This window comes from Crotalus tigris, unplaced genomic scaffold (genome assembly GCF_016545835.1).
Source record: "Crotalus tigris isolate CLP2741 ecotype Arizona unplaced genomic scaffold, ASM1654583v1 scf7180000024400.591365, whole genome shotgun sequence".
Classification (NCBI taxonomy): Eukaryota; Metazoa; Chordata; class Lepidosauria; order Squamata; family Viperidae; genus Crotalus; species Crotalus tigris.
Genome location: NW_024100568.1, coordinates 61380 through 84539, shown reverse-complemented (window position 1 = coordinate 84539; position 23160 = coordinate 61380). Strand labels below are relative to the sequence as shown.

Here is a 23160-nt window from a genome sequence, read left to right as displayed (position 1 = left end):
CAATACTGAATAATTCAGGACATAATATCAAACATTAAAAACATCTACCAGACTATCCCACTTCCTTTACATGGATGATCTGAAGCTGTATGGAAAAACATCATCTGAAATAGAATCGCTGCTCAACACTGTTTGTATATATAGCCAGGATATTGCAATGGAGTTTGGCTTGGACAAATGTGTCACACTTATTTATTTTATTTATTTTATTTTTAAAATTTATAAGCCGCCCCACTCCCGGAGGACTCTGGGCGGCTAACAATAAAAACACATAAAACATAACAAAACAAACAGTACAAGAATAGTCATCCAGGGGTCAGATTTTATAAACCCCAGGCCTGCTATCAAACAAGGAAAAATAGTGAAAACTGAAGGAATCAAGATGCCCCACGAAAAAAAACATTAAGAGTCTGGATGAGGACAATTACTACAAATACTTGGGTATCCTTCAAGCTGACAACATCAAGCACAATGAGGTCAAGAAAAAGATTAGCGGTGAATACATCAAGAGAGTGAAGAAGATCTTAAAGTCCAAACTCAATGGAGGAAATACCATTAAGGCAATCAACACCTGGGCAATTCCAGTCATTAGATACACAGCTGGAATAGTGGACTGGACTAAAGCAGAACTAAAAGCAATAGATAGGAAGACCAGAAAAATAATGACAATGAATCATGCCCTTCATCCACACAGTGACATTGACAGACTTTATCTACTAAGGCAAATAGGTGGGTGTGGAATGCTGCAAGTACATCAGATGGTTGAAGAAGAAAAAATAGCTTTGGAAGAATATCTGAAGGACAGTGATGAAGATGCACCAAAATTAGTATATCAGAAAGGCTTACTGACTACTGGAGAGACCAAACTGGCCTATAAGAAAGACCAAATAGAGGCATGGGAACACAAAGCACTGCATGGTCAGTACATAAAAAAAATAGCTGGGAAAGCAGATAATAACAAGACCTGGCAATGGCTAAGAGCAGGAAAATTGAAGAAAGAGACCGAGGGACTAATTCTGGCTGCACAATACCAAGCCTTAAGGACAAATGCATACAAAGTCAAAATTGAGAAGACAGCAACAGACAGTAAGTGCCGCCTATGCAAGAAGCTGAAGAAACAATGGACCACCTGGTAAGCTGCTGCAGGAAGATCACACAGACTGACTACAAGCAGCAGCATGACAAAGTAGCAACAATGGTGCATTGGAAGATATGCAAGAAATATCATTTGCCTGTAAGCAAAAACTGGTGGGATCATAAAATAGAGAAAGTCATAGAAAATGATAAAATTAAACTGCTCTGGGACTTCAGAATTCAAACAGACAAGCACCAGCAACATAACATCCCAGACTTAACAATTGTCGATAAGAAAGACAAAAAAGTCTGGATAGTGGATGTGGCAGTGCCTGGAGACAGCAGAATAGACAAGAAAGAACTAGAGAAGATAACAAAATACAAAGACCTGCAAATAGAAATAGAAAGACTGCGGCAAAAGCAAGCAAGGGTAGTACCAATAGTAACAGTAACAACTTGAGCACCACTTGAACACCATTGGCATTGACAAATTCGCCATTAGTCAATTGCAAAAGGCGGCCTTACTAGGAACTGCTTCCATCCTGCGACAATATCTGTAATACCATGAAACATCCACATCTGCCTATCCCAGGTCCTTGGTAAGGACTCGATAGGTAGACAAATGCCAAATCCAGTTCTGACTGTGTGATGATCCATAATAATAATAATAAAAAAGTTGGAATGGTTTTGCTGTATTTCATCCTATTTACAGTTGAGTGAATAAATTAAGCACGCATGTGCACATAGCGTGCTTAAGAAGCTCGTTCACAAAAATCACATTGATAATAGCAGGCATACAGCAGTCAGTCTCCAGACAAGATTCAAAAGTCGCGTCTATCAGCTGTTTGGCACGTAAGCTCCATAGTGCCTATCAGCTGTTCAGCGTGAGGTTCTCAGGGCGTCATGCACAGTCATATGCCGGCTGGATTCCTTCCGTGAAGTGCAGCTTGGAGGTTCGTCTCGCTCCATCGCGTGCAGGTGCTGTGATGCCTGCTATTATCAATGTGATTTTTGTGAATGAGCTTCTTATGCACGCTATGTGCACATGCCACACTATAACCATTTTTAACTGTTATATAAATTTATGCACATGCTCCCTTATCATTTAGCCCTTTGCTCTGATGATGTTAACAATTTGTTAACGAAAGCTTAGCAATAAAATAAGCCTTTTGCCTTACATCCCAGAGTTCATTACTTTATCTTATATTTCTCAGTACACAGAAAAAGTTAAAGATTTCATGTTTAGAAGATATCTACCATATAATAAGAATTATTTTGTCAAAGTTTTTTGTCTCCTTTAAAAAATTACAAATTAGCTCAGCACCAGGGTCATATATACTCTGTGATATTAGGAGCTGAGCCAACTCCAGTTCATTTAGGTGTTTTGAATGTTTGATACGTCTTTTTCTCATGATATTGAGAAAAAACTATGTCCAGGATTTAAAATATATTAGAATGTACTGCATTATATTATTTAGCTTATTTATTTTAAATATCCTTGACAAAAAATAATAATTTATGTTAAAAGAAAGATGAGTATAGTTACAATAAATAACTATTTTAGTTGTATGATTGTAAAATAGAAAGTTCAGGAAAGTTAGCACAGGAACTTAAAATACAGGTGGGAGATAGCCTCTCTACTAAAAACCCATAAAATGAAAACAAGTTTTCCTATTTTTTCAGTTTAAAAATTGTTTTTGAGTATTGAATGAATTACCTTGGGGTAAAAGGTAAAAAGTCCATTCATCCTGTTCCACTTTCTGAATCCAAACAAATAACATATATTATCTTGGTGATATGAAATCTTTTAAAATATTTCTTGAACTGACGTTTTTGTGCTTATTATAGTTATTGTTATAGAAGAACTTCATAGCATTGACCTTGACACAGCATTGAGTATTCAGACTATTGGCAAGAAAATAAGATGAAATCATTATTTTAAAAACCTGTAGTTTAATTCTCTCAGTGTTTATTTATCTTTTCATTATTACTTTTAGTGTCTTTAAGACTACAATACTTTTGAACCCTTACCCTTTTTATTTCTGTTTATTACAATTTTTCAAATTGCAATAAAATATGTTACATGGCATAAAAATAAATTAGCATAAAAATAAAACAATTTGGCCAAAACTTTCTAGACTATCCACTGAAGTGTTCCATTTGTTTAGTTATTCCTTTCTTTTTTCCAGATGAATTACTGCAAAATTATTGTTGCAAAATACATTAAAATGTCTACTGGAATTGGGAAAACCATATAAATCACTAAATAAAATATCCTTTTCATTGCAGAAATTGATATTAAAGCTCACTATCTTTCTAGATAACATATTTTACTGTTGATTTGGTGTCACTTTTGATACATATTTTGCTATTATTGTTTTCCTAAAAAATTAACCAGAATTTGCCTTTCTATAATTTGAATCTATTATTAAATTCCCTACATTTTAAAATGAGGAATACATGTTTTGGCATTTTGAACAATAACCGTAAGGTACTTAAATAATGCTATCGTATCAACTCTTCAGTTTTTTTTAAGCTAAATATTAACTATTCCATCAGTTTCTCTTCATACATCTTTCCTTCTAAAAAGTCAATGTTGATACCTTTAATGCTTTATTTTTTTCCTTTTAAAGCATTAATATCTCCTATCACTATTTACTGATTAGGTTAATATTTCACTACAGCAGAAAGAACCAACATTAGAAAGGTTTTCATTTACATAATAGCATAAAATGATATTTGCATGCTAAAGCAAAAGAAATATATTTTCTTTAAAAGATCAAATGGCCAGAATTCTAAAATGATTCCTCAAGCATTTCTACAGAAAGGAAAAATACTACTAAACAGTAAAAGGAAAGGACATAAGGTGACTTAATTATATTTTGTGTTTCCTAATTAGCCTAAAATGTTATTCTAGTTGACCTATATCAAGAAACATCACTGAATGGGCATTTTCTTTTCAAACAAATGATTATGGAAGATATCTACCTGTAAAGCAACATTTAAAACTGCTGTTTGGAATTGAAATTACACATAGCTCATTTAAAGAAGTTATTTTTAAAACCACTCAGAGGTACTTCACTTGGATCAATGTTTATATAGACCCCAAAAATTCTCCATAAACCGGGCTTATTTCAATAAATTTCCTCCACTTAATAAGAAGAGCCAAGGTTTGGATGTACAATATAAAACATTGCAATTCAGTAGTTTTTGTACAATATGAAAAAAAATCAAGGATTGCCAGTTATGTATTGATTATATACTGTTTATGACATCCTTTTCAGTACTTCAGTGATACTGAAGTACTGAAAATCATTGTTAATAGCTGAGTCTCAAAGAAATATTTATTTGGTCCAAAATCTGAAAAATATCTTGACTTGCAATCTACAACAATTTTCATGTTTGACTCTAGGAGAAGGTCTCATCTCTGTTTATTATCCAAGGGAGACTTCCATGGTCATGTGGCCAGCAGGCCTATATGCCAAAGAACACAGAATGTTCTTATCTTCCCTCCAAAGTGGTTCCTATTTATCTACTCTCATTAGCATGCTTTTGAATTACTAGGTGGGCAGAAGTTGGGCACTTAATAAGAGCTCACCCCTTCATATGGAACATGGGTCTCAAACCTGGTCTGTCCAGCTGACCAGCTCAGTGTCCACTGAGCCACTGTGCCCCCAAAGAACATATAATTAAAGTTTATATGCTATCATGTTTTAACATGTCATAAGATAAGAATGTCCCTTGTATCTGAGCTATTTGTTAGAGTTATGGAATTTTTGACACAATGATAAATCTATGAAAAGAATTGGTGAGGAGTAGCTTGTGTCTATGTCATCCAGGTTTCACAGAGAATATACATTCCTGTCTCTCAGGCAGGATCTTTTTTGTTCTTTTAGAAACTTTTGGCAGAAGGAATGAAGCTGTGGAGATAGAAGGGAAGAGAGAACCAAAACACTATTCCAATATATGTTTAAGCTTGGAATTTGCCAGAAGGCTTTTTCAAGATAACATTTGGACGAGACGTCATCTATTCCAAGGATTCTCTGGAGAATAGGCAAAACATTAACTTGCCTCTTTTTATGTCTTTTTAAATGTAATATATATAAATTTAATATATAATCTGATAATTACTGTCTTTATATTAGTTCAATTCTTGTGTGCTTTGACATTTCTAAATATGAACATAGCTTCAAAACAGAAAGTGTTATCTTTGGATCCTTTCAAAACCTTGTCTCCTGCATATTTTTCTATAGAATGTTCTTCTTCAGTGCTGTCTGTGTATGATTTTAGGCTAAAATTGAAGAAAGTAGATAAAAACACTAGGCCACTCAGGTATGAACTAAATCCCTGATGAATATTCAGTAGAGGTGACAAATAGATTTAAGGAATTAGACAGAGTGCTTGAAGAACTATGGACGGAGGTTCACAACATTATACAAGAGGTAGCAACTAAAACCATCCCAAAGAAATGCAAGAAAGCAAAATGGCTATCTGAGGAAGCTTTGCAAATAGCTGAGGTAAGAAGGGAAGTGAAAGGCAAGAGAGAAAGAGAAAGATACGCCCAATTGAATGCAGAATTCCAGAGAATACTTAGAAGACATAAGAATGCCCTCTTAAATGAACAGTGCAAAGAAATAAAAGAAAACAATAGAATAGGGAGGACCAGAGATCTCTTCAAGAAAATTGGAGATATGAAGGGAATATTTCATGCAAAGATGGGCATGATAAAGGACCAAAATGCCAGGGACCTAACAGAGGCAGAAGAGATTAAGAAGAGGTGGCAAAATTACACAGAAGAACTATACAAGAATGAGCTTAGCGTCCCTGATAACCACAGTGGGGTGGTCACTGACCTTGAGCCAAACATCCTAGAATATGAAGTGAAATGGGCCTTAGGAAATCTGAGCAACAACAAAGCTAGTGGAGGAGACAGTATTCTAGCTGACCTATTCAAAATCTTAAAAGACGTGTAGTAAAAGTGCTACACTCAATTTGCCAGCAAATTTGGAAAACTCAACAGTGGCCACAGGATTGGAAAAGATCAGTTTACATTCCAATTCCAAAGAAAGGCAATGCCAAAGAATGTTTAAACTATCACACCATTGCACTCATTTCACATGCAAGTAAAGTTATGCTTAAAATCTTACAAGCTAGACTCCAGCAGTATGTGGATCGAGAACTTCCAGAAGAACAGGCAGGATTTCGAAGAGGCAGAGGAACTAGATATCAAATTGCCAACATATGCTGGATCATGGAGAAAGCTAGGGAGTTCCAGAAAAAAACATCTGCTTCATTAACTATGCTAAAGCTTTTGATTGTGGCAACAATCTTAAAGAACAATCTTAAAGAACAACAAATTGTGGCAAGTTCTTAAAGAAATGGGAGTACCAGACCATCTTATTTGTCTCTTGAGAAACCTATATGCAGGTCAAGAAGCACTTTTTGTATTGAAATCAATGGAAAAAATCTTGCTACCACAAGGTGAATGTATTAATACTCCTTAATTTTTAAAGGGACTTCTACTTGACATATTGAATTACAGAAATTCCACTTGGTCTTCAACAATCATGTTATCTGTCCTGTTTAGTTTTTCACAAAACAGTTCAGCATAAAATTATTATTAATTGTAGAGGGCTTCTCAAAGACTTCAGTTGGCTTCACATTAGTTGGATGTGATTTCTCCCCCATTGCTAATGTATCAAATATGTTCAAGAGCACTTATGAGGGATAAAATGTACAAGTCAAATTGCTGTTATTATAGGGAAGAATGGAATTTCTTGGCAAATCCTAAGAATGTAAATATTAAATGCATTCAGAAACAAATGAGAACAAAAAAATGGAAGTATACTAATCTGTAATATTATGTATCCATTCATCTACAGTATGTTCTGCTGGATTCCTGAGGTTGGTTTTCTTCTTGCAGTTGCTTTATTATTGATATGGAAGAGAAGGTTTGTGACTTGTTTATATGAGTGATTTACTCTACCAGCTTGATTAAAAATGTGCATAATTTCACACAAGAAACTACACATTTTAGAAGTTAGGCCTAAAAATGCAAGATGATTCCTAGAAGCTTGATACTTTGACAAATTACCATCAATAAACATGTAGAAATAAATTTCATTTATACATCATTCAAAAGGTACAGAGTTCAAACAAAGGGCAAACAGCCATGAGCACATCATCCCTTATCACACACTTGCAGAGCCAAAACTAAATAAAGAGGAATAAATGAAATAAGCAACAATACCCTGCTGATAGGAATAAGCTGCTATTTATAAATAAATGATGATGATGTTTTTTTTAGACTGGCAATAAAATGTCTGCAAAAAAAAAAAAAAGCTCAGAGAAGTCAAGGCCCATAATACAACTCTAAGCTGCATATACATTATCTTTCATCATTGCAATACAATGTCCATTTACGCCATAAAAATCAAAGGTACAAGTACAGATGGGTGAGACCTGGCTAAAAACAATAACTGGTAGGGACCTTGGAGTCCTAGTGGACGATCACTTAACCATGAGCCAGCAATGTGCAGCATCAGCCAAAAAAGCTAATACAATCCTGGGTTGTATAAACAGAGGCATAGAATTAAGATCACACAAAATATTAGTACCACTTTATAAAACCCTAGTGAGACCACACCTGGAATACTGCAGCTAATTTTGGTTACTGGATCACAAAAAAGATGTTGATAGTTTGGAAAAAAATTCAGAGAAGAGCAGCTAAGAGGACCAAAGGCCTGGAGACTAAAACATACGAAGAACGGCTGCAGGACTTGAGTTTGGCTAGTCTAAAGAAAAGAATAAATACAGGAGACATGATAGCAGTATTCCATATTTGAGGGGCTGCCACAAAGAATAAGGGGGTCACGTTATTCACCAAAGCACCAGAGGGCAGGACAAGAAATAATGGTTGGAAACTGATCAAAGAGAGAAGCAACCTGGAATTAAGGAGAAACTTCCTGACACTGAAGAAATTAACCAGTGGAATAGCTTGCCCCCAGAAATTGTGGGCTCTCCATCACTGGAGATTTTTAAAAAGAGGCTACACAGTTGCTTGTTTGAGATGGTATAGGTTCTCCTGCTTAAGCAGGGGGCTGGACTAGAAGATCTCCAAAGTCCCTTCTATTCTATTCTATTCTATTCTATTCTATTCTATTCTATTCTATTCTATTCTATTCTATTCTATTCTATTCTAGGATAACAAAATATTTTACCTACATTAAAGCTACTATACTCAGGCTGCAAAAATCCAGATGATCACTAGAAGAAAGCAAAGATATACAAAACTCTATTATAGTGGTTCTCAACTTTTCTAATGCCGCGACCCCATAATACAGTTCCCCATGTTGTGGTGACCCCCAACCACTTATACATCACCGGGTGCCAGGGGCGTGGCCAAAGAAAAGGGGAAAAAATGGTGGACAGCCTTGTTTGGCGACCCCCATGAAATGGTCGTTCAACCCCAAATGGGGTCCCAACCCACAGGTTGAGAACCACTGCTCTATTATGAGTGCCTACAATTAATAAGCATAGTATACTAATTCAAACGAATCAGATGAATATAATGAGAAGTCAGTACGAATATCTTATATACTTTATTTTATGGAACACTTTATAAGTTATTTCACTATACCATTTTAAAATAAGTATTGCTAGACTAAATCTGTTTGATCTTTTGGGTGTTATTTTTCTTGCATACAATTTATATAATATCATCATACATGTATGAAATGTAATATCTATGTTTCTTATTTGTTGTAGATTTGGGAAACAAATTATGAAATAATGCTATATTATTTCACATAGATATGAAGAAATCCAGACTGGATAGGATTGGCATAAGAGACAGTCATTATGGCCAGAGTCAATGCTATTTGGGGGCAGTCTTTATACATCTAAATTAAGAATTAAAGGAAGTAATAAACTCAACTTGCCTATATGTACAAAATACAGCATAGAAGAATGTTTAAAATCCAGAAATAAACATTTTTAATAATTCCTTAAAAACATTTTTGATATCTTTATATATTTATGTATTTTTAAAGTAAAACTCACATTATTCTGCAGTACTTAAAATATAATATCATAATTATAACATTTATCTTTTATTCATACTGATTTAAAAGGGGCAGAGAGCAAATACATGTTATATTCCAGTTAATGATGAACAATACCTTTATTTCTTGAATGTTCAGGACTCCTTTCCTGCTGAAATTGAAAATAAAGAGAAAAGCAATAATTACTTCATTTATACTGTTTATAAATAAATAATGTTGATAAATATGTGTTTAAAAATTGTGGTATTATTTTTTCTGAATTCATCAGGATTAGATCACTTTAACAATATGTGAAAACATTTGTACTGACTTTGTATGCATAATCCATTCCCATTAGAGTTGTTTGAATACTTTCTTGGAGTGGACCATCTTAGTCTATGGTAGAAAAAGTACTATGGTGATACTTTTTTCAATTAATAGATGATTTTAATGCTCATGAACTTTCATGAGCATCTGATAAAGTGAGCTGCAGTTCACAAAAATGTGTGTCTTTTAGTAAAAGTGATTTTTTAAAAAAGAAATGTTCGAAGGCTGAATGAATGAATGAATGAATGAATGAATGAATGAATGAATATCAAGTATTTCTAACGCCATTACTCTGAAGCACATTTATTGAAAATAAACCTAATTGAAGAATCTAAAATATTTTTATATAAATTTATGTAGTCATTTCAATTCTGGTTCAAAATGCTACAGAACTGGGATATATATCCAGTGAACATTGTTAAGACAAAGTGAGCCTTTTATTTTCTTGATTTTCCTATACAATGATATTTCCAATTATTTGTGAGCTCCCCCATCTCTTGCTAAATTCTGAAATGTAATTTATAAAATTAACTTGACTGAAAAGCAAAGACAAGAAATTGCAGAAAACTAATTTTCTTCATACCTGATAGTTCAGGATCTGTACAATTAAAACATGTATTTTCAGAAATATCTAATGTAATAATTAAAAACTATATATTCAGAGTTAGTTCAGATATTTCTTTCTACTGTACCTTTTTGATAATAAATAGTTTACAGTCCCTTTGTCTCATTAATTAGTTGGTTGACCTAGTATTTACAAAACATATTATATTAACAGAACAACAGCCTTTATTTTCTGCCTTATCAGCTATATTTGTACATCAGGAAAACCCAGACTATATATAGGATAGGCATTACTTGAGTGATCTGGCACATCGTCAACATTCTCTAGGGAAAATATCATATAAGAATTATTGTATCAGTTTAACTAAAATCTCTAAAAACTACACTTTGGGTCTATCCTGGATCTATTTTTAAATCCTCCATAATTCATATTATTCAACTTCAAAGAAACCACTAAAATGAGGAGCAATTTACTATGCATTTTCAGAGTAAACCAATGCAAAAGACGTATAAGAAAGATTTATAAAATGTCACATGTATACTCAACTTGAAACCTCATTGATAAAATAATAGATCTGCCCAAATGTATAATATCAGTGTTTTGTTCCACTTATTATGGTCTTTGCCTCCACTCTAACACGCTCTGTGTTTCAACGCCTCATTGATTATCTACAATGGTCACACATGCTTATCTCTGGGCTAATATAATACTCTCAATCATTAATGAAGCATATATGATACTCTTAACCATTAATGTAATTTATAGCTGCAGTTCACAAAATGTGGTTATGATTTGATATAATATTCTAATCCAGACACTATTTTCCAGAAAAACAAAATAAACTTGCAAATTGTAAATATAAAGATACTTCATTGACATGCACCAATATGACTTTTAGTTATTATAAATATCTGGGAGAAAAGGACTGGTGTATTTCAAGGACTGGTGTATTTCAAGGACTGGTATATGTGTTTTTTTTTTTAATGAGCCTGCACTTTGCTCAACATCTGTTAATTAGCCATGGGTCTCTGAAGAATAAAGGTGTTCATATGAGCAAATTCTTTCTTGATTGCAACACAGAGGATTTAGAAAGCAATTTCAAGAATTGCTTTCTAAACCATGTGTGCTGCAGTCAAGAAACATCTTGCTCATATGAACACCTTATATCAACAGAAGGATCTTGCTCATTTGTCCACTTTTTTTTGCTCATATGACCACTACCTCTGTGCTGCAATCAAGAAATATCTTGACCACCCCCTGAAGTTCATTGTTGATGGTTCTTTTAATCTTTAATCTAAAATAATTTGGTCTGCTGTTTACCAAAGGGTTTTATATATATATTTGAAAATTTCATCAATGACAGAGATTTGATCATCTGTATGAATTATATTTTGCTGGGTTGCTATTAGAGTCAGCAGTAAACATTTAAACCAATATTACCATTCAAAGCCTTTTCATTTAGTATTTCATTGTACTAAATAACATTATCAAATGTTTATCTTATAGATGCTTATTTTAAATTTCACTGATGTTACAGGTTTGATCCTCTGTAAAAGCAACAGCAAAATCTCACTGTTAGAAGTAGAGAGTTGTAGTTAACAGAAAACTATTCAGTGAAATTTTCATTTAGTATTTTACTATGAATATTTTTATTGAAAACTACCCTGATCCTTGACAACAAATTTCATTTTTTTAAAAAAAAAATCCTAAATGAATGAAACGGAAAAGTTGACTATCCAAAAGACATGCAAAGTACATTGTCAATCTTATATGTCATCTTTCTTACAGATGCCCTTATCATAGGATAAAGCTAAAGTTGACAACTCGTTTGTTCATTCATTTCTATTTCTCTATGACACACATCCTATTAGTATCCCAACGACCATGAGAGTATTATTTCTCATTGAAACATCAATTGACATCATATTGCATTCTTCAAGCTTAATTTCTAGACATATTTTACTTTGATAGACAAACCAATTCTATAAAAATAGTCACATTGTTATAAGAATTTGGAAGTACATATGTAAGTCATGTAAACTTGTGGATCAATCCCTCGATATACAGCAATTTAAAAATAGAGACTATCACTCTATCTACTACTCCTTTTCACATTGTGCCTTTCACAAAAGTAAATTCTGTTGATTTGCCACTTGCATTTAGAATAGAAATACAATACAAAATCAGCCAGCTTAACATCTGCAACACAGTGCATGATTTCAGTTCTGCTTTTTGAAAAGAAGTTGATTATTATGTTTGTAAATAAAACTAGCAATTATTCTGCTTGCAAGCCTTTTTTATTGCTTTAATGTTATTTTATGTTCCAACTTACTTTGAGCTTATTGTAAAAGGGAGAACTAGATGTAAAATAAATCAATATATGATTTGTACAAAAACTGGTCTGAGGTTTGAGAACATCAGGCTTAGTCTTTTCAACCTCTTATCCAATTTAATGTTTATTATTAGGTTTTTTTAAAAAAAAAACAAGCTTACCATAAAGGTTTTTGACTGTTCCATGCATTTGCAGTGGCAATAAAGTAACACAACACATTCCTATAACACATACTGTTAATGTGTACTATACTATATGTATATGCCATGGTAACAAAAATATAAAATGGTATAAGAATGTCAGGAAGAATTTGCTTACATTATGCCACTTATTAATTTTTTCACTCATTTGGCACAGGATAAAACAGGCTGCAAACATATGTGACATGTAACATGCCAGCAATCTAGCTAGCTATAAGTAATGATTTAAAAACATCACAAATTGCCTAACTATAGATCAAACAGTGTTAAAGCTCATGCTATGCTAAATCATTTGTTACTTTATTTATGGTTTTGTGTATATCTCACAGTCCCTAGGCCAGGGGTAGGCAACCTTGGCTCTTTTGTGACTCGTGGATTTCAACTCCTAGAATTCCTGAGTCAGCATGGCTGGCTCAGGAATTCTGGGAGTTGAAGTCCACGAGTCATAAAAGAGCCAAGGTTGCCTACCCCTGCCCTAGGCATATACATTGCATAGTCATAATGTTGTTTGGTTTTAGCTTATACAAAATGTGGCTATGATTTACAAATCATGATTTATTTATTTTGTATTTTTGATTGCATTTTGGTTGCATTTTATTCAAAACCGATGGTAAAACTAATTACTTAGCAAAATGCATGAAGTCATGGCATGGTACATAATGAATCTATCCACTCTGCACAATGTATTGATACATTTCAATTATGGCTTCATTATAATTGTTATTACAGCTATGGCATAATTAAAAAAAATAAAATCATAGTTTACTGTTCTGGATAAACTAAGACAAATAAGGCATAAGTCACTATTTTTAACCCAAAATCTTGGGTTCATAAATAATAAATCAAACAAACAAAAAACATTACAATAGTATATTATGCTATGTGAATCAAATCAATGAGAAATATAAAAAAGACACTATCTTTTCTATCCTATTTTTTTACTTGAATAGTTACACCATGATTTACAATCTAGAATCCTGAAGTACTTCAATATAACTTACTTGTGTAGATACTGTATGCATATAAGATATAGCTGTAAAATAGGTCAATGAAAGGAAATGCTATTTCTCCTAGATATCTATCAGACAGATACACATCAGAGAATACAAGCCTGTCAGAAGGGGATCAAAATATAATTTCATATCTGGCAAGTCCAACAGTCTTCTTTCCTTAGCATCTTGCAATAATTTATATCTAATTATTATTTTTTCCCTTGCCCTATAAACTTAGAGATATCCACCTCCCATTATTTAAATGGAGTATCACTTATAAGTATTGGTAAAGTCTGAAGCAGAAAAAAACATCTTTGGTAAAAAGTAATCTTAAATTATAGAGATTCTACCTAATAATGATAGTTGCAATTTGTCACATCTAAATAAGTCTTTTTTAATATCATTCCAAATAGGCACAAAGTTATTTTGAAACAGTTTAGTATTTATATTTGTCAATATAGTCCCCAGGTATTTCACCTTTTTCTCCATCTTAAAAAACCCACTTTTTAGTCAATATTTCACAATCCTGAGAGGTCACATTTTTAACAAATATTGTGTAAGGACCCACCCCACTTTGCATCTTAAGAAGACAGAACTCTTGGAATAATTCTTCCAACAGGAATCCTTTATTAAGAAGAAGTGGTTGCAGGCATGCTAGACAGGACTTGGGGTCCAAGCTCTCCCATTCAAGGTTTTAAGGGGTTCCCCAGCAGTCCCACCCAATCACCCCCCCTTCCAGTGATAGTTTCAGGCATCACAATTCCACCCCTTTGTTCCTTTCTTCCGTCTGGATGGAGACTTCAGATAAACTACATGAAAGGTAAATAGCCCTCTTTGTTATGGTAAGGTTCAAACTCTTTGAGGTTGCAATAAACACATTCAATTCCTTAGAAGTATAGTGAAGGAAGTGAGGGCCATAAAGCCTCTTTGTTCTCCCCCTTCTCTCCCTCTTATGGCAGAATCCAGAGAAGGCAGAATTGGGGTTTTCTATGTTTGATGATTAAAGATGAAATATAATTGGATTCTGACATCCGGCCCCTCTTAAAAATAAGAGAGATCCACCTGAAAGAAAACAAAAACAGGTATAAAACTTAGTCAGGCTTGTTAGGATACTCTGTGTGAAACTTCTTCAATAGCCTCGGGGCTCTGAGATGACGTTTATGGACCCACTCCTTTTGTGAGGGAGGGAGGTGTTTCCAGGCAACTAGGTACTGAGTTGCTCCATGATATCTCCTAGAGTCAAGGATCTCTTTTATTTCGAAGTGTTGTTCACCCTCCACCATGATTGGGTGGATTTTTGGCTGTAGAGGTGACTGATGCTCTCTTTTCAGCAAGCTGCAATGAAAAATTGGGTGTATTTGCCTGAGATTTTTGGGAAAGTCTAATTCTACTGTTACTGGATTTATGATTCTTTTAATTGGAAAAGGTCCTATATATTTTGGTCCAAGTTTTTTACAGGGCTGTAGGGACTTTAGGTATTTTGTAGATAAGTACACCATTTCTCCTATAATGAATGGTGTAGGCTCAACCCTTTTTTTATCGGCTTGTGCTTTGTATGCCTGCCTAGTTTCATCTAGTGCTTTTCTAACTATTGGCCAGGTGTTTTGTAGTTTTTCCATCCATTCTTTCAGCGAAGGGATCGTTGGTTCGTTTGGGGTTAATTCTGGCATGGGGTTGAAACTTTGACCGGTGGCTATTTGAAAAGGAGTGTAACCTGTGCTGGAGTGGACTGCATTATTGTAGGCAACTTCTGCAAAAGGGAGTAAGTCCGCCCACTCGGTCTGCTGGAAACTAAGAAAACATCTTAAATATTGCTTAAGTACGGAGTTCATTTTTTCAGCCCCCCCATTTCCTTGTGGGTGGTGGCTAGATGTCAGTCCCTGAGTGGTTCCTAAGAGGGATAAAAATTCCTTCCAAAATGCAGACGTAAATTGCACCCCTCTGTCAGAGATGATGCGTTGGGGTGCCCCATGCAATCTGTAAATGTGTTGGATGAAAAGTTTTGCTAAGGCTTTTGCGGTGGGAATCTTTTGGCAAGGGATAAAGTGCACCTGTTTGGAAAACAAGTCAGTGACCATCCAGACCACAGTATTCCCATTGCTTTCTGGCAATTCCACTATAAAATCCATGGCTATTTCTCTCCAGGGGGCTGAGGGAATTGCCACTGTTTGCAATAGTCCTGGCAATTTCCCTTGCAACCTCTTTGCCGTGGCACATTTTGGACAACTGGCTATATAACTTTCAATGTCCTTTTTCATGGATGGCCACCAAAATTGCCATTTAATTAAATGTAAAGTTTTTACAAATCCAAAATGCCCTGCTGATTTTGTGTCATGGCAAAGGTGCATGAAAGTTACTCTTTGAGTTGTTGGTATATATAACTTTTCCCCTACCCAAGGCAACCCGTCTCTCATTGTGCACACATTTTTGTTTTTCTGGAACCATTCATCTGTTTCCAAACTTTTTCTGAATTCAATTCCAGTTTGGCTGTCCAGTTGTGGTTTTATTTTGGCTTGGGTTCTTGTGGTTACTGGTGCTGCCAGTTGTGACTCTGCCATTATTGGTCTAGAGTCTGTGGTTCGTGCGCTGTTATATTGGGGCATGCGAGAAGTTCTTTCTTCCTGGTAAATGTTTGAGCTTAAATTGGAACTGGTGAAAATGCTGTGACCAGCGGGCTTGTTTGGGATTGAGTTTCCTGGAAGTTTTCAGGGCTTCCAAATTTTTGTGTCAGTCCACACCTGGAAGGGGATTTTGTTGCCTTCCAGGAACTGTTGCCACGTGAGTAATGCCCAACGTATCCCATAAGCCTCCTTCTCCCATACGGGCCAGCGCTGTTCTGTTTCCGTGAGTTTCTTGGATGTATATGCACAGGGTTGCAATACTCCATCATCATTTTCTTGTAATAGCACAGCCCCCACTGCCACATCACTTGCATCTGCCTGTATTACGAAGGGCTTGTCCATGTCTGGGTGCCTTATTACTGGTTCGGCAGAAAAAAGTCTCTTTAGTCTCTCAAACGCTGCTTGGCACTCCATTGTCCATGTTAGTGGCTGGCTAGGTTTTACTGAGGATGCTCCCTTCGTTTTTAGTAAGTTAGTGAGGGGCAAGGCTATCTGGGCAAATGAGGGGATGAATTGGCGGTAAAAGTTTGCAAAGCCCAGGAAACTTTGTAGTTGCTTTCTTGTGCGGGGTGGTGCCCAGTCGAATACTGCTTTGACCTTCTCTGGGTCCATTTCAATGCCCTGTGGGGATATGCGGTAGCCTAGGTAGTCTATCCTTTCCTGGTGGAATTCGCATTTTGAGAGTTTGGCATATAGGTGGGCGGTTTGCAGCTTCTTTAAAACCGCTCTGACAAGGTTGACGTGTTCCTCTTTTGTTTCAGTAAAGATAAGAATGTCGTCCAAGTAAACAAGGACCCCCTTAAACAGGTGCTCCCTTAAAATGTCATTGATTAATTGCATAAAGACTGCAGGGCCCCCTTGTAATCCAAATGGCAAGACTTTGAATTGATAGCACCCCATGGGGCAGTTAAATGCAGTCTTCCATTCATCCCCTTCCTTAATTCTCACGCGATAGTAAGCTTCCCTTAGGTCTAGTTTAGAAAAAATTTTCCCTTTCGATAGGTGTGACAGCATGTCTTTCATGAGGGGCAGAGGGTATAGGTTGCTTTCACTGATTGTATTCAGGGCCCTATAATCCACGCATAAACGTAAGGAGCCATCCTTCTTCTCTCTAAAAAGGACCGGGGCAGCCACTTTAGGCTTGGCTGGCTCAATGAAACCTCTCTCTAGGTTTTTTTTAATAAATCTTTCCATTTCCTCCTTCTCCTTTGGGCTCATGGAGTATAATCTCGGCTTCGGGAGTTTTGCCCCAGGCTTGAATTCAATGGTACAGTCTGTGGGTCGATGGGGGGGGGAGCTCATTCGCCCTCTCCTCACTGAAGACTTCAGCAAGGTCTCTATATTCCTCTGGTATTTCTGTTAATCTTTTTTCCTCTCCTATGGATGCTTTTTCTATTCTTGATTCTGGTAGCCTCCCTTGGGGTTTTAAGTCCATAGGGTCCCCCTTCGGGAATTTGATTTCTGTCGTCCTCCAATTTACCCAGGGGTTCCATTTTTTCAACCATTCCATCCCTAGAATCATTGGGCATTCCATACCTGGGGTCACCACAAACGTTATGTCCTCTTCATATTTGCCCAGGGAGAGGTGTAAGGGTAGCTGGCACCCTCCCTGCTATGGATCCATCTAACTGGCCAAATGAGATTGGTTGTTCCAGTCTCCTGGATGGGATGCCCAGATTCCCCACTAGTGTTGGGCTAATGAGGCAGCGGGTGCAGCCAGAGTCTATTAAGGCTTTCACCTTCACAGCTTCGGGCATGGGGGGGATTAATATAGTCACTATTTTGAAGATGGGTGTGATGCATCCATTTACCAGGGGTTCGCCCTCTGAGCTGTCATCTGAGGCATCCACTGGCCCTGTGGTGTAGACTGGAGTTCTTTCCCCTTGGTGAGCAGAAGTGGGGGGTTCTGCAATTTCCATCATTCTCATGGCCGTTTCTTTTGAAGACTTTCTGGATTTGTTGATTGGGGATCTGTCTGGGTTGTGCTGGGGGGCCTTTGAGCGGCATTCTACAGCTCAATGCCCTTCTCTTCCGCACTTGAAACACCCCATTTGCTTCTTGGCTGTAGCCGATGGTTTCACCGGTTTGTGTGGCAGCTCAGGCGGGGAGCGGCTCCATTGTTTTCCTTGGCGGTGCCTCTTCAATATGTCGATCTCTGCTTCCTCTGCCAAGACGTACCATTCCTCAAGTCGGTGTGGGTCCCCTCAGGGCAGGCAAGCATTGTATAGATCATAGTTTAGTCCGTCTTTGAAATGACCAAGGAGGATGTCTTCTGGCCAATTCAGTTTTCTGGCAATGGCCCGGAATTCTTGTGTATATTCAGCCACCGGACATTTGCCTTGCCTCATCGTTTTTATCCTTTCACGGGCTTTGCGATCAGCCAGGGGGTCTTCAAATCGTCTTCTCAAAGAGGACATGAAACGGTTGAAGTTACTGAGTTCTGGGGCGTTGGAGTCATGCAAGTTCACCACCCAATCTGCAGCCGGTCCATCCAGGGCAGATTGCACGATCCGGATGCGGGTTTTGTCACTGGGAATGTCCTCCCCGTATTCCTCCATGTAGCTGAGGACTTGGGTTAGGAAAAACCCCAAGTGTGTTGGCTCCCCTTTGAATTTCACCTCCAACGGTGGACGTCTTGGAATGGATCGGTGCCTCCATTGTTGGTGGTAGTGTCTTCCATCCAGATTGCCATCTGTGGTCCGGTAGGGGGTGGGGCCTTACGGATCAGTAGATGTCCCCGGGGTTGCAGGTTCCACGTCCTCCTCGGTGTCTCTCCCTTTGTGGCTCCAGGAGTTGGGGCGGCCGTAGGGCTCAGGATTCTCCTCTCCTAGGGAGCTGAGAGTTCTCTTCATCAGGTCAATAGCTTTCTCTAGGATCCAGTCTGAGTACGGTGCCCAGCTTCCTCCCTCTTCACTTGCGTGCAGGGATTTCTCCATCTCCTGCTTCCATTCTGGTTGCTTGGTCCCCCGTCTCAGGGTCACCTTTCTTGATTCCTTTCCCCACTCACTTTTCTTTCCAACGCCCATCGACCAGCGAGGCTTGTGGTCCTGTGTCTCCACCACTTCTTCTCCTGAGGAATCTGACCTCTCGGATCCCAACATCTGGCAAGGTTCCAACTGGGTCAGCGGCTCTCTTTCCAGGGAGTTTCCCCCCTCTCTTGCTCCATTGTCTGACATGGTAAATTTTTGCAAAATCCCCCGGCAAGGGTCTCCCTTCCAGGTGGATTAATTTTGCAAGTCCTGTCTAATGTAAGGACCCACCCCACTTTGCATCTTAAGAAGACAGAACTCTTGGAATAATTCTTCCAACAGGAATCCTTTATTAAGAAGAAGTGGTTGCAGGTGTGCTAGACAGGACTTGGGGTCCAAGCTCTCCCATTCAAGGTTTTAAGGGGTTCCCCAGCAGTCCCACCCAATCACCCCCCCTTCCAGTGATAGTTTCAGGCATCACAATTCCACCCCTTTGTTCCTTTCTTCCGTCTGGATGGAGACTTCAGATAAACTACATGAAAGGTAAATAGCCCTCTTTGTTATGGTAAGGTTCAAACTCTTTGAGGTTGCAATAAACACATTCAATTCCTTAGAAGTATACTGAAGGAAGTGAGGGCCATAAAGCCCCTTTGTTCTCCCCCTTCTCTCCCTCTTATGGCAGAATCCAGAGAAGGCAGAATTGGGGTTTTCTATGTTTGATGATTAAAGATGAAATATAATTGGATTCTGACGTCTTGTTGTTTTCTGTTTATTTATCTTAAAGCTGCTAAGGTTCCAAAATCATTTAGTTTCTTCATCAAATATTCTATATTAGTTTCAGGTCTTGCAAAAACATAACTAATTCATAGTTACGCTCTCAGTTTATAAACTTCCTTTTTGATATTTATACCTGTTACTTTCTCATCTTACCTAAAGACTAAAACATCTTTTGGTAATTTTTTCATGGTGGCAAATATAGAGTTTATTCTATATATTTTATTGACTTCAATATCCAATTTCTTTTCTTCTCAATTAATTAATTGAGCCAAAGATTTAATTATTCTTGATCTAATATCCTCTTCAAACAATTTGGGAACTGCTCAGAATCTTAACTGGAGTTGCTTGAACTGTAATTCCAGGACAGCCTTCTCATCCAAATCAACTTCATACTGGACATCATTCTTTTCTGAGTCATACTCCAAAAAATTTACACTTTTATCTCTTTAACGTTTTCAGTTAAGTGATGTATCTTGTTGCAGAGTTCCTTTGAAAGTGTATCAATGTTTAATTCAAGCTTTGTTCCTATTGCCTGGATTCCTTCATCTGTTTTAGTTGTATATTTTTCCAAAATAGCTCTTAGGGATTCAAGTTGTCTGATGGTCTTCTCTCTACTTTCTTCCACATAACCATTATCCAAAATTATAAAATTTAAAGATTAAAAATATTAATTCCATTAATTTAGTTATGTTAGTGATATTATGGGGTTTGGCTGCCTTGCATGGTCGAGCATCACCTGTACAATATAGGTTGCAACTAAGTTCAGGTTCTGTGTCCCTTCATGTAATCAAGTGTCCCATTACACACACCTTTTCCAATCAGATGCAAGTAAAAATAGAGCTTTCCCCCATCCCCTGCTCTTAGAGTACCGTTTAAACAGACTTTGTTCTAAAACAAAAAAAATTCAGCAGAGTCATCTTAGAAATAATAAAATCCTCTAGAAGATCTAAATCCAAAAATTTCTGAAGTAGTTTCCAAAATAGTTTCCATCTTCCTTACTCTGGCTTGGTTACAACAACTCCTCCCCTTCTTGCCATTTTAAAATCACAGACTTCAGAGATGATGATGTTTCAATAAAAAGTAGAAAGCAAGCTGTGGTCAAGAGGAGCTTCTTTTAAAACAGAAGGCAAATATACAAAAGCTAGTTGTCTCCTAGTAAGCAAATCCCATCTTATTGCATAGGCTTATTTTTCCCATGCTGCCCATCTCTGTTCCATGTCTGACAGTTTCTTAGAGGTGTATGCACAAGGTTGTAACCTCCCTTCCTTTGTAAGAGAACAGCCCCACAGTTATATCACTGGCATCAGCTTGGATGATGAATTGCTGGTCTGGATCTGGATGCTTCAGGACAGGCTCCATGGAGAATAACTTTTTATATTTTTCAAATGCTGCTTGACAGTCATTTTAATGGCTGGCTAGGTTTTACTTTATCTCCTCCCCTTTGGTTTTTAACAGATTGGTGATAGGGAGGGCAATCTGAGGAAACAATGGAATGAATTGTCTATAAAAATTGGCAAACCCCAGGAAACTTTGGAGTTGTTTCCTGGTTCTTGGGGTAGCCCAGTCCAGCGCTGCTTTCACCTTTCCTGGATCCATTTCTATCCTCCCATGGGATATGTGATATCCCAGGTAATCAATACTCTCTTTGTGAAATTCACACTTAGATAGATTGGCGAACAGTTTTTCAGAGCGTAATTTTTTCAAAACAGTTCCGACCAATTTAATATGTTCATCTTTCATTTCAGTGTAGATGAGGATATCATCCAGGTAGACCAGAACCCCTTTATACAGGTGATCCCTCAACACATCATTTATCAATTGCATAAAGACAGCAGGTGCCTCCTGCTGTCCAAACGGAAGTACTTTGAATTGGAAACATCCTAATGGCAGTTAAAAGCCATTTCCCATTCATCTCCCTTTCTAATCCTTATGCAGTAGTAAGTTTCCCTCAGGTCCAGTTTTGAGAAGATTTTCCCTTTTGACAGGTGTGCTAACATGTCCTTCATTAAAGGTAGGGGGTTCATGTTCTCCACACACACTTCGATAGTCCATGCAGAGATGAAGAGATCCATCTTTCTTTCCCCAAAACAGGACTGAGGCAACTACTCGAGTTTTAGCTGGCTCAATAAAATCCCTTTGTAAATTTTTCTTATAAACTTTCCCAGTTCATTCAATTCTCTAGAAGCCATTGAGTATGTTTTAGGTTTTGGTGAGATGATCTCAATAACATAGTCTGTGGGGTGGTGAGGGGGAAGTTCATCCACCTTCTGTTCACTGAACACCTCAGCTAAATCTCAGTATTCCATTGGAAGGCTTTGCAGCTCCAACTCATTAAGGGCGGAAGCAAAATCACGACATAATCCACATCTCCTGTCAGTTTCTTTAGCTATGGGAAGGGCTTCCTCATCGGCAAATTTGAGTTGCCACCCCCTCCAGTTAACTACAGGATTCCATTTCTTTAGCCATATCAGCCCCAGGACTAATGGCCAATCTATTCCAGGAGCCACAATAAAAGCTAAAGTCTCTATGTGGTTCCCTAGGTCGATGCGTAAGGGTCAGATGGCAAAACTAGCAGGCACCTCTCCTGCAATGGATCCATCCAGCTGACAAAACATAATGGGAGTCTTTAATCTCCTGAAGAGTATTCCCATCTGTCCCACTAGTTCTGGGCTCACAATACATCGGGTACACTCTGAGTCCAAAAGGGCAGCTAGTTTTACTCTCTTTCCAGTGCCAGGAATGGACAGTTCTAGGGGCACTGTTATGGGGTCAATTGGCTCTCTCACCAGTGGGTTGTCCTCATCATTGTCCTCCATTTCTCCAGGGTCAGCAGCTTGTGGGGCTGGAGCCCTATCTACCGGACTGCAGTCCCAAGGGAGCTCCTCAGCCTCCACAGACTTCAAGGCAGTTTCTCTGGCTCAGGGGCAGGGCTTCCCAGCCAGCAGGCAATCCCCTTTCTTAGCAGGCATCTTGCTGCACAATCAGTGGTGCGATGCCACTCCTTTCCACATTTGAAACATGCTGTGCTGTGAGGCAGGGGGGAGAGAGCAGGTCTTGCGAAGAAGAGAAGAGAAGTCTCCTCATTTCTCTGGCTGCAGCTTGAAACTTTGCCTCACCGGGCAGTGTAGGTGTTTGTGTTGGTCGATTTCCACCTCTTCGTCTAGCAGGCACCAGTCATAAAATCACCTCGGGGCTCCCTGAGCCACACAAGCATTATATAGCTCCTCATTAAGCCCATCCTGGAAACAGCTCACCAGGATC

At 37.6% G+C, this 23160-nt stretch overlaps 1 protein-coding gene across 4 annotated transcripts in view; it reads right to left on the bottom strand.

Moving 5' to 3' along the window:
• FSTL5 (follistatin like 5) overlaps window positions 1-23160 on the bottom strand; it is a 353800-nt gene that overhangs the window by 294480 nt on the left and 36160 nt on the right. For 2 of the 4 annotated variants that reach the window (XM_039329531.1, XM_039329533.1), the window contains exon 2: window positions 9255-9288. In XM_039329531.1, coding sequence (XP_039185465.1) covers window positions 9255-9288 — 34 coding nt within the window. The remainder of the gene's footprint in view (window positions 1-9254; window positions 9289-23160) is intronic. The other 2 variants (XM_039329532.1, XM_039329534.1) reach the window with 1 other exon arrangement.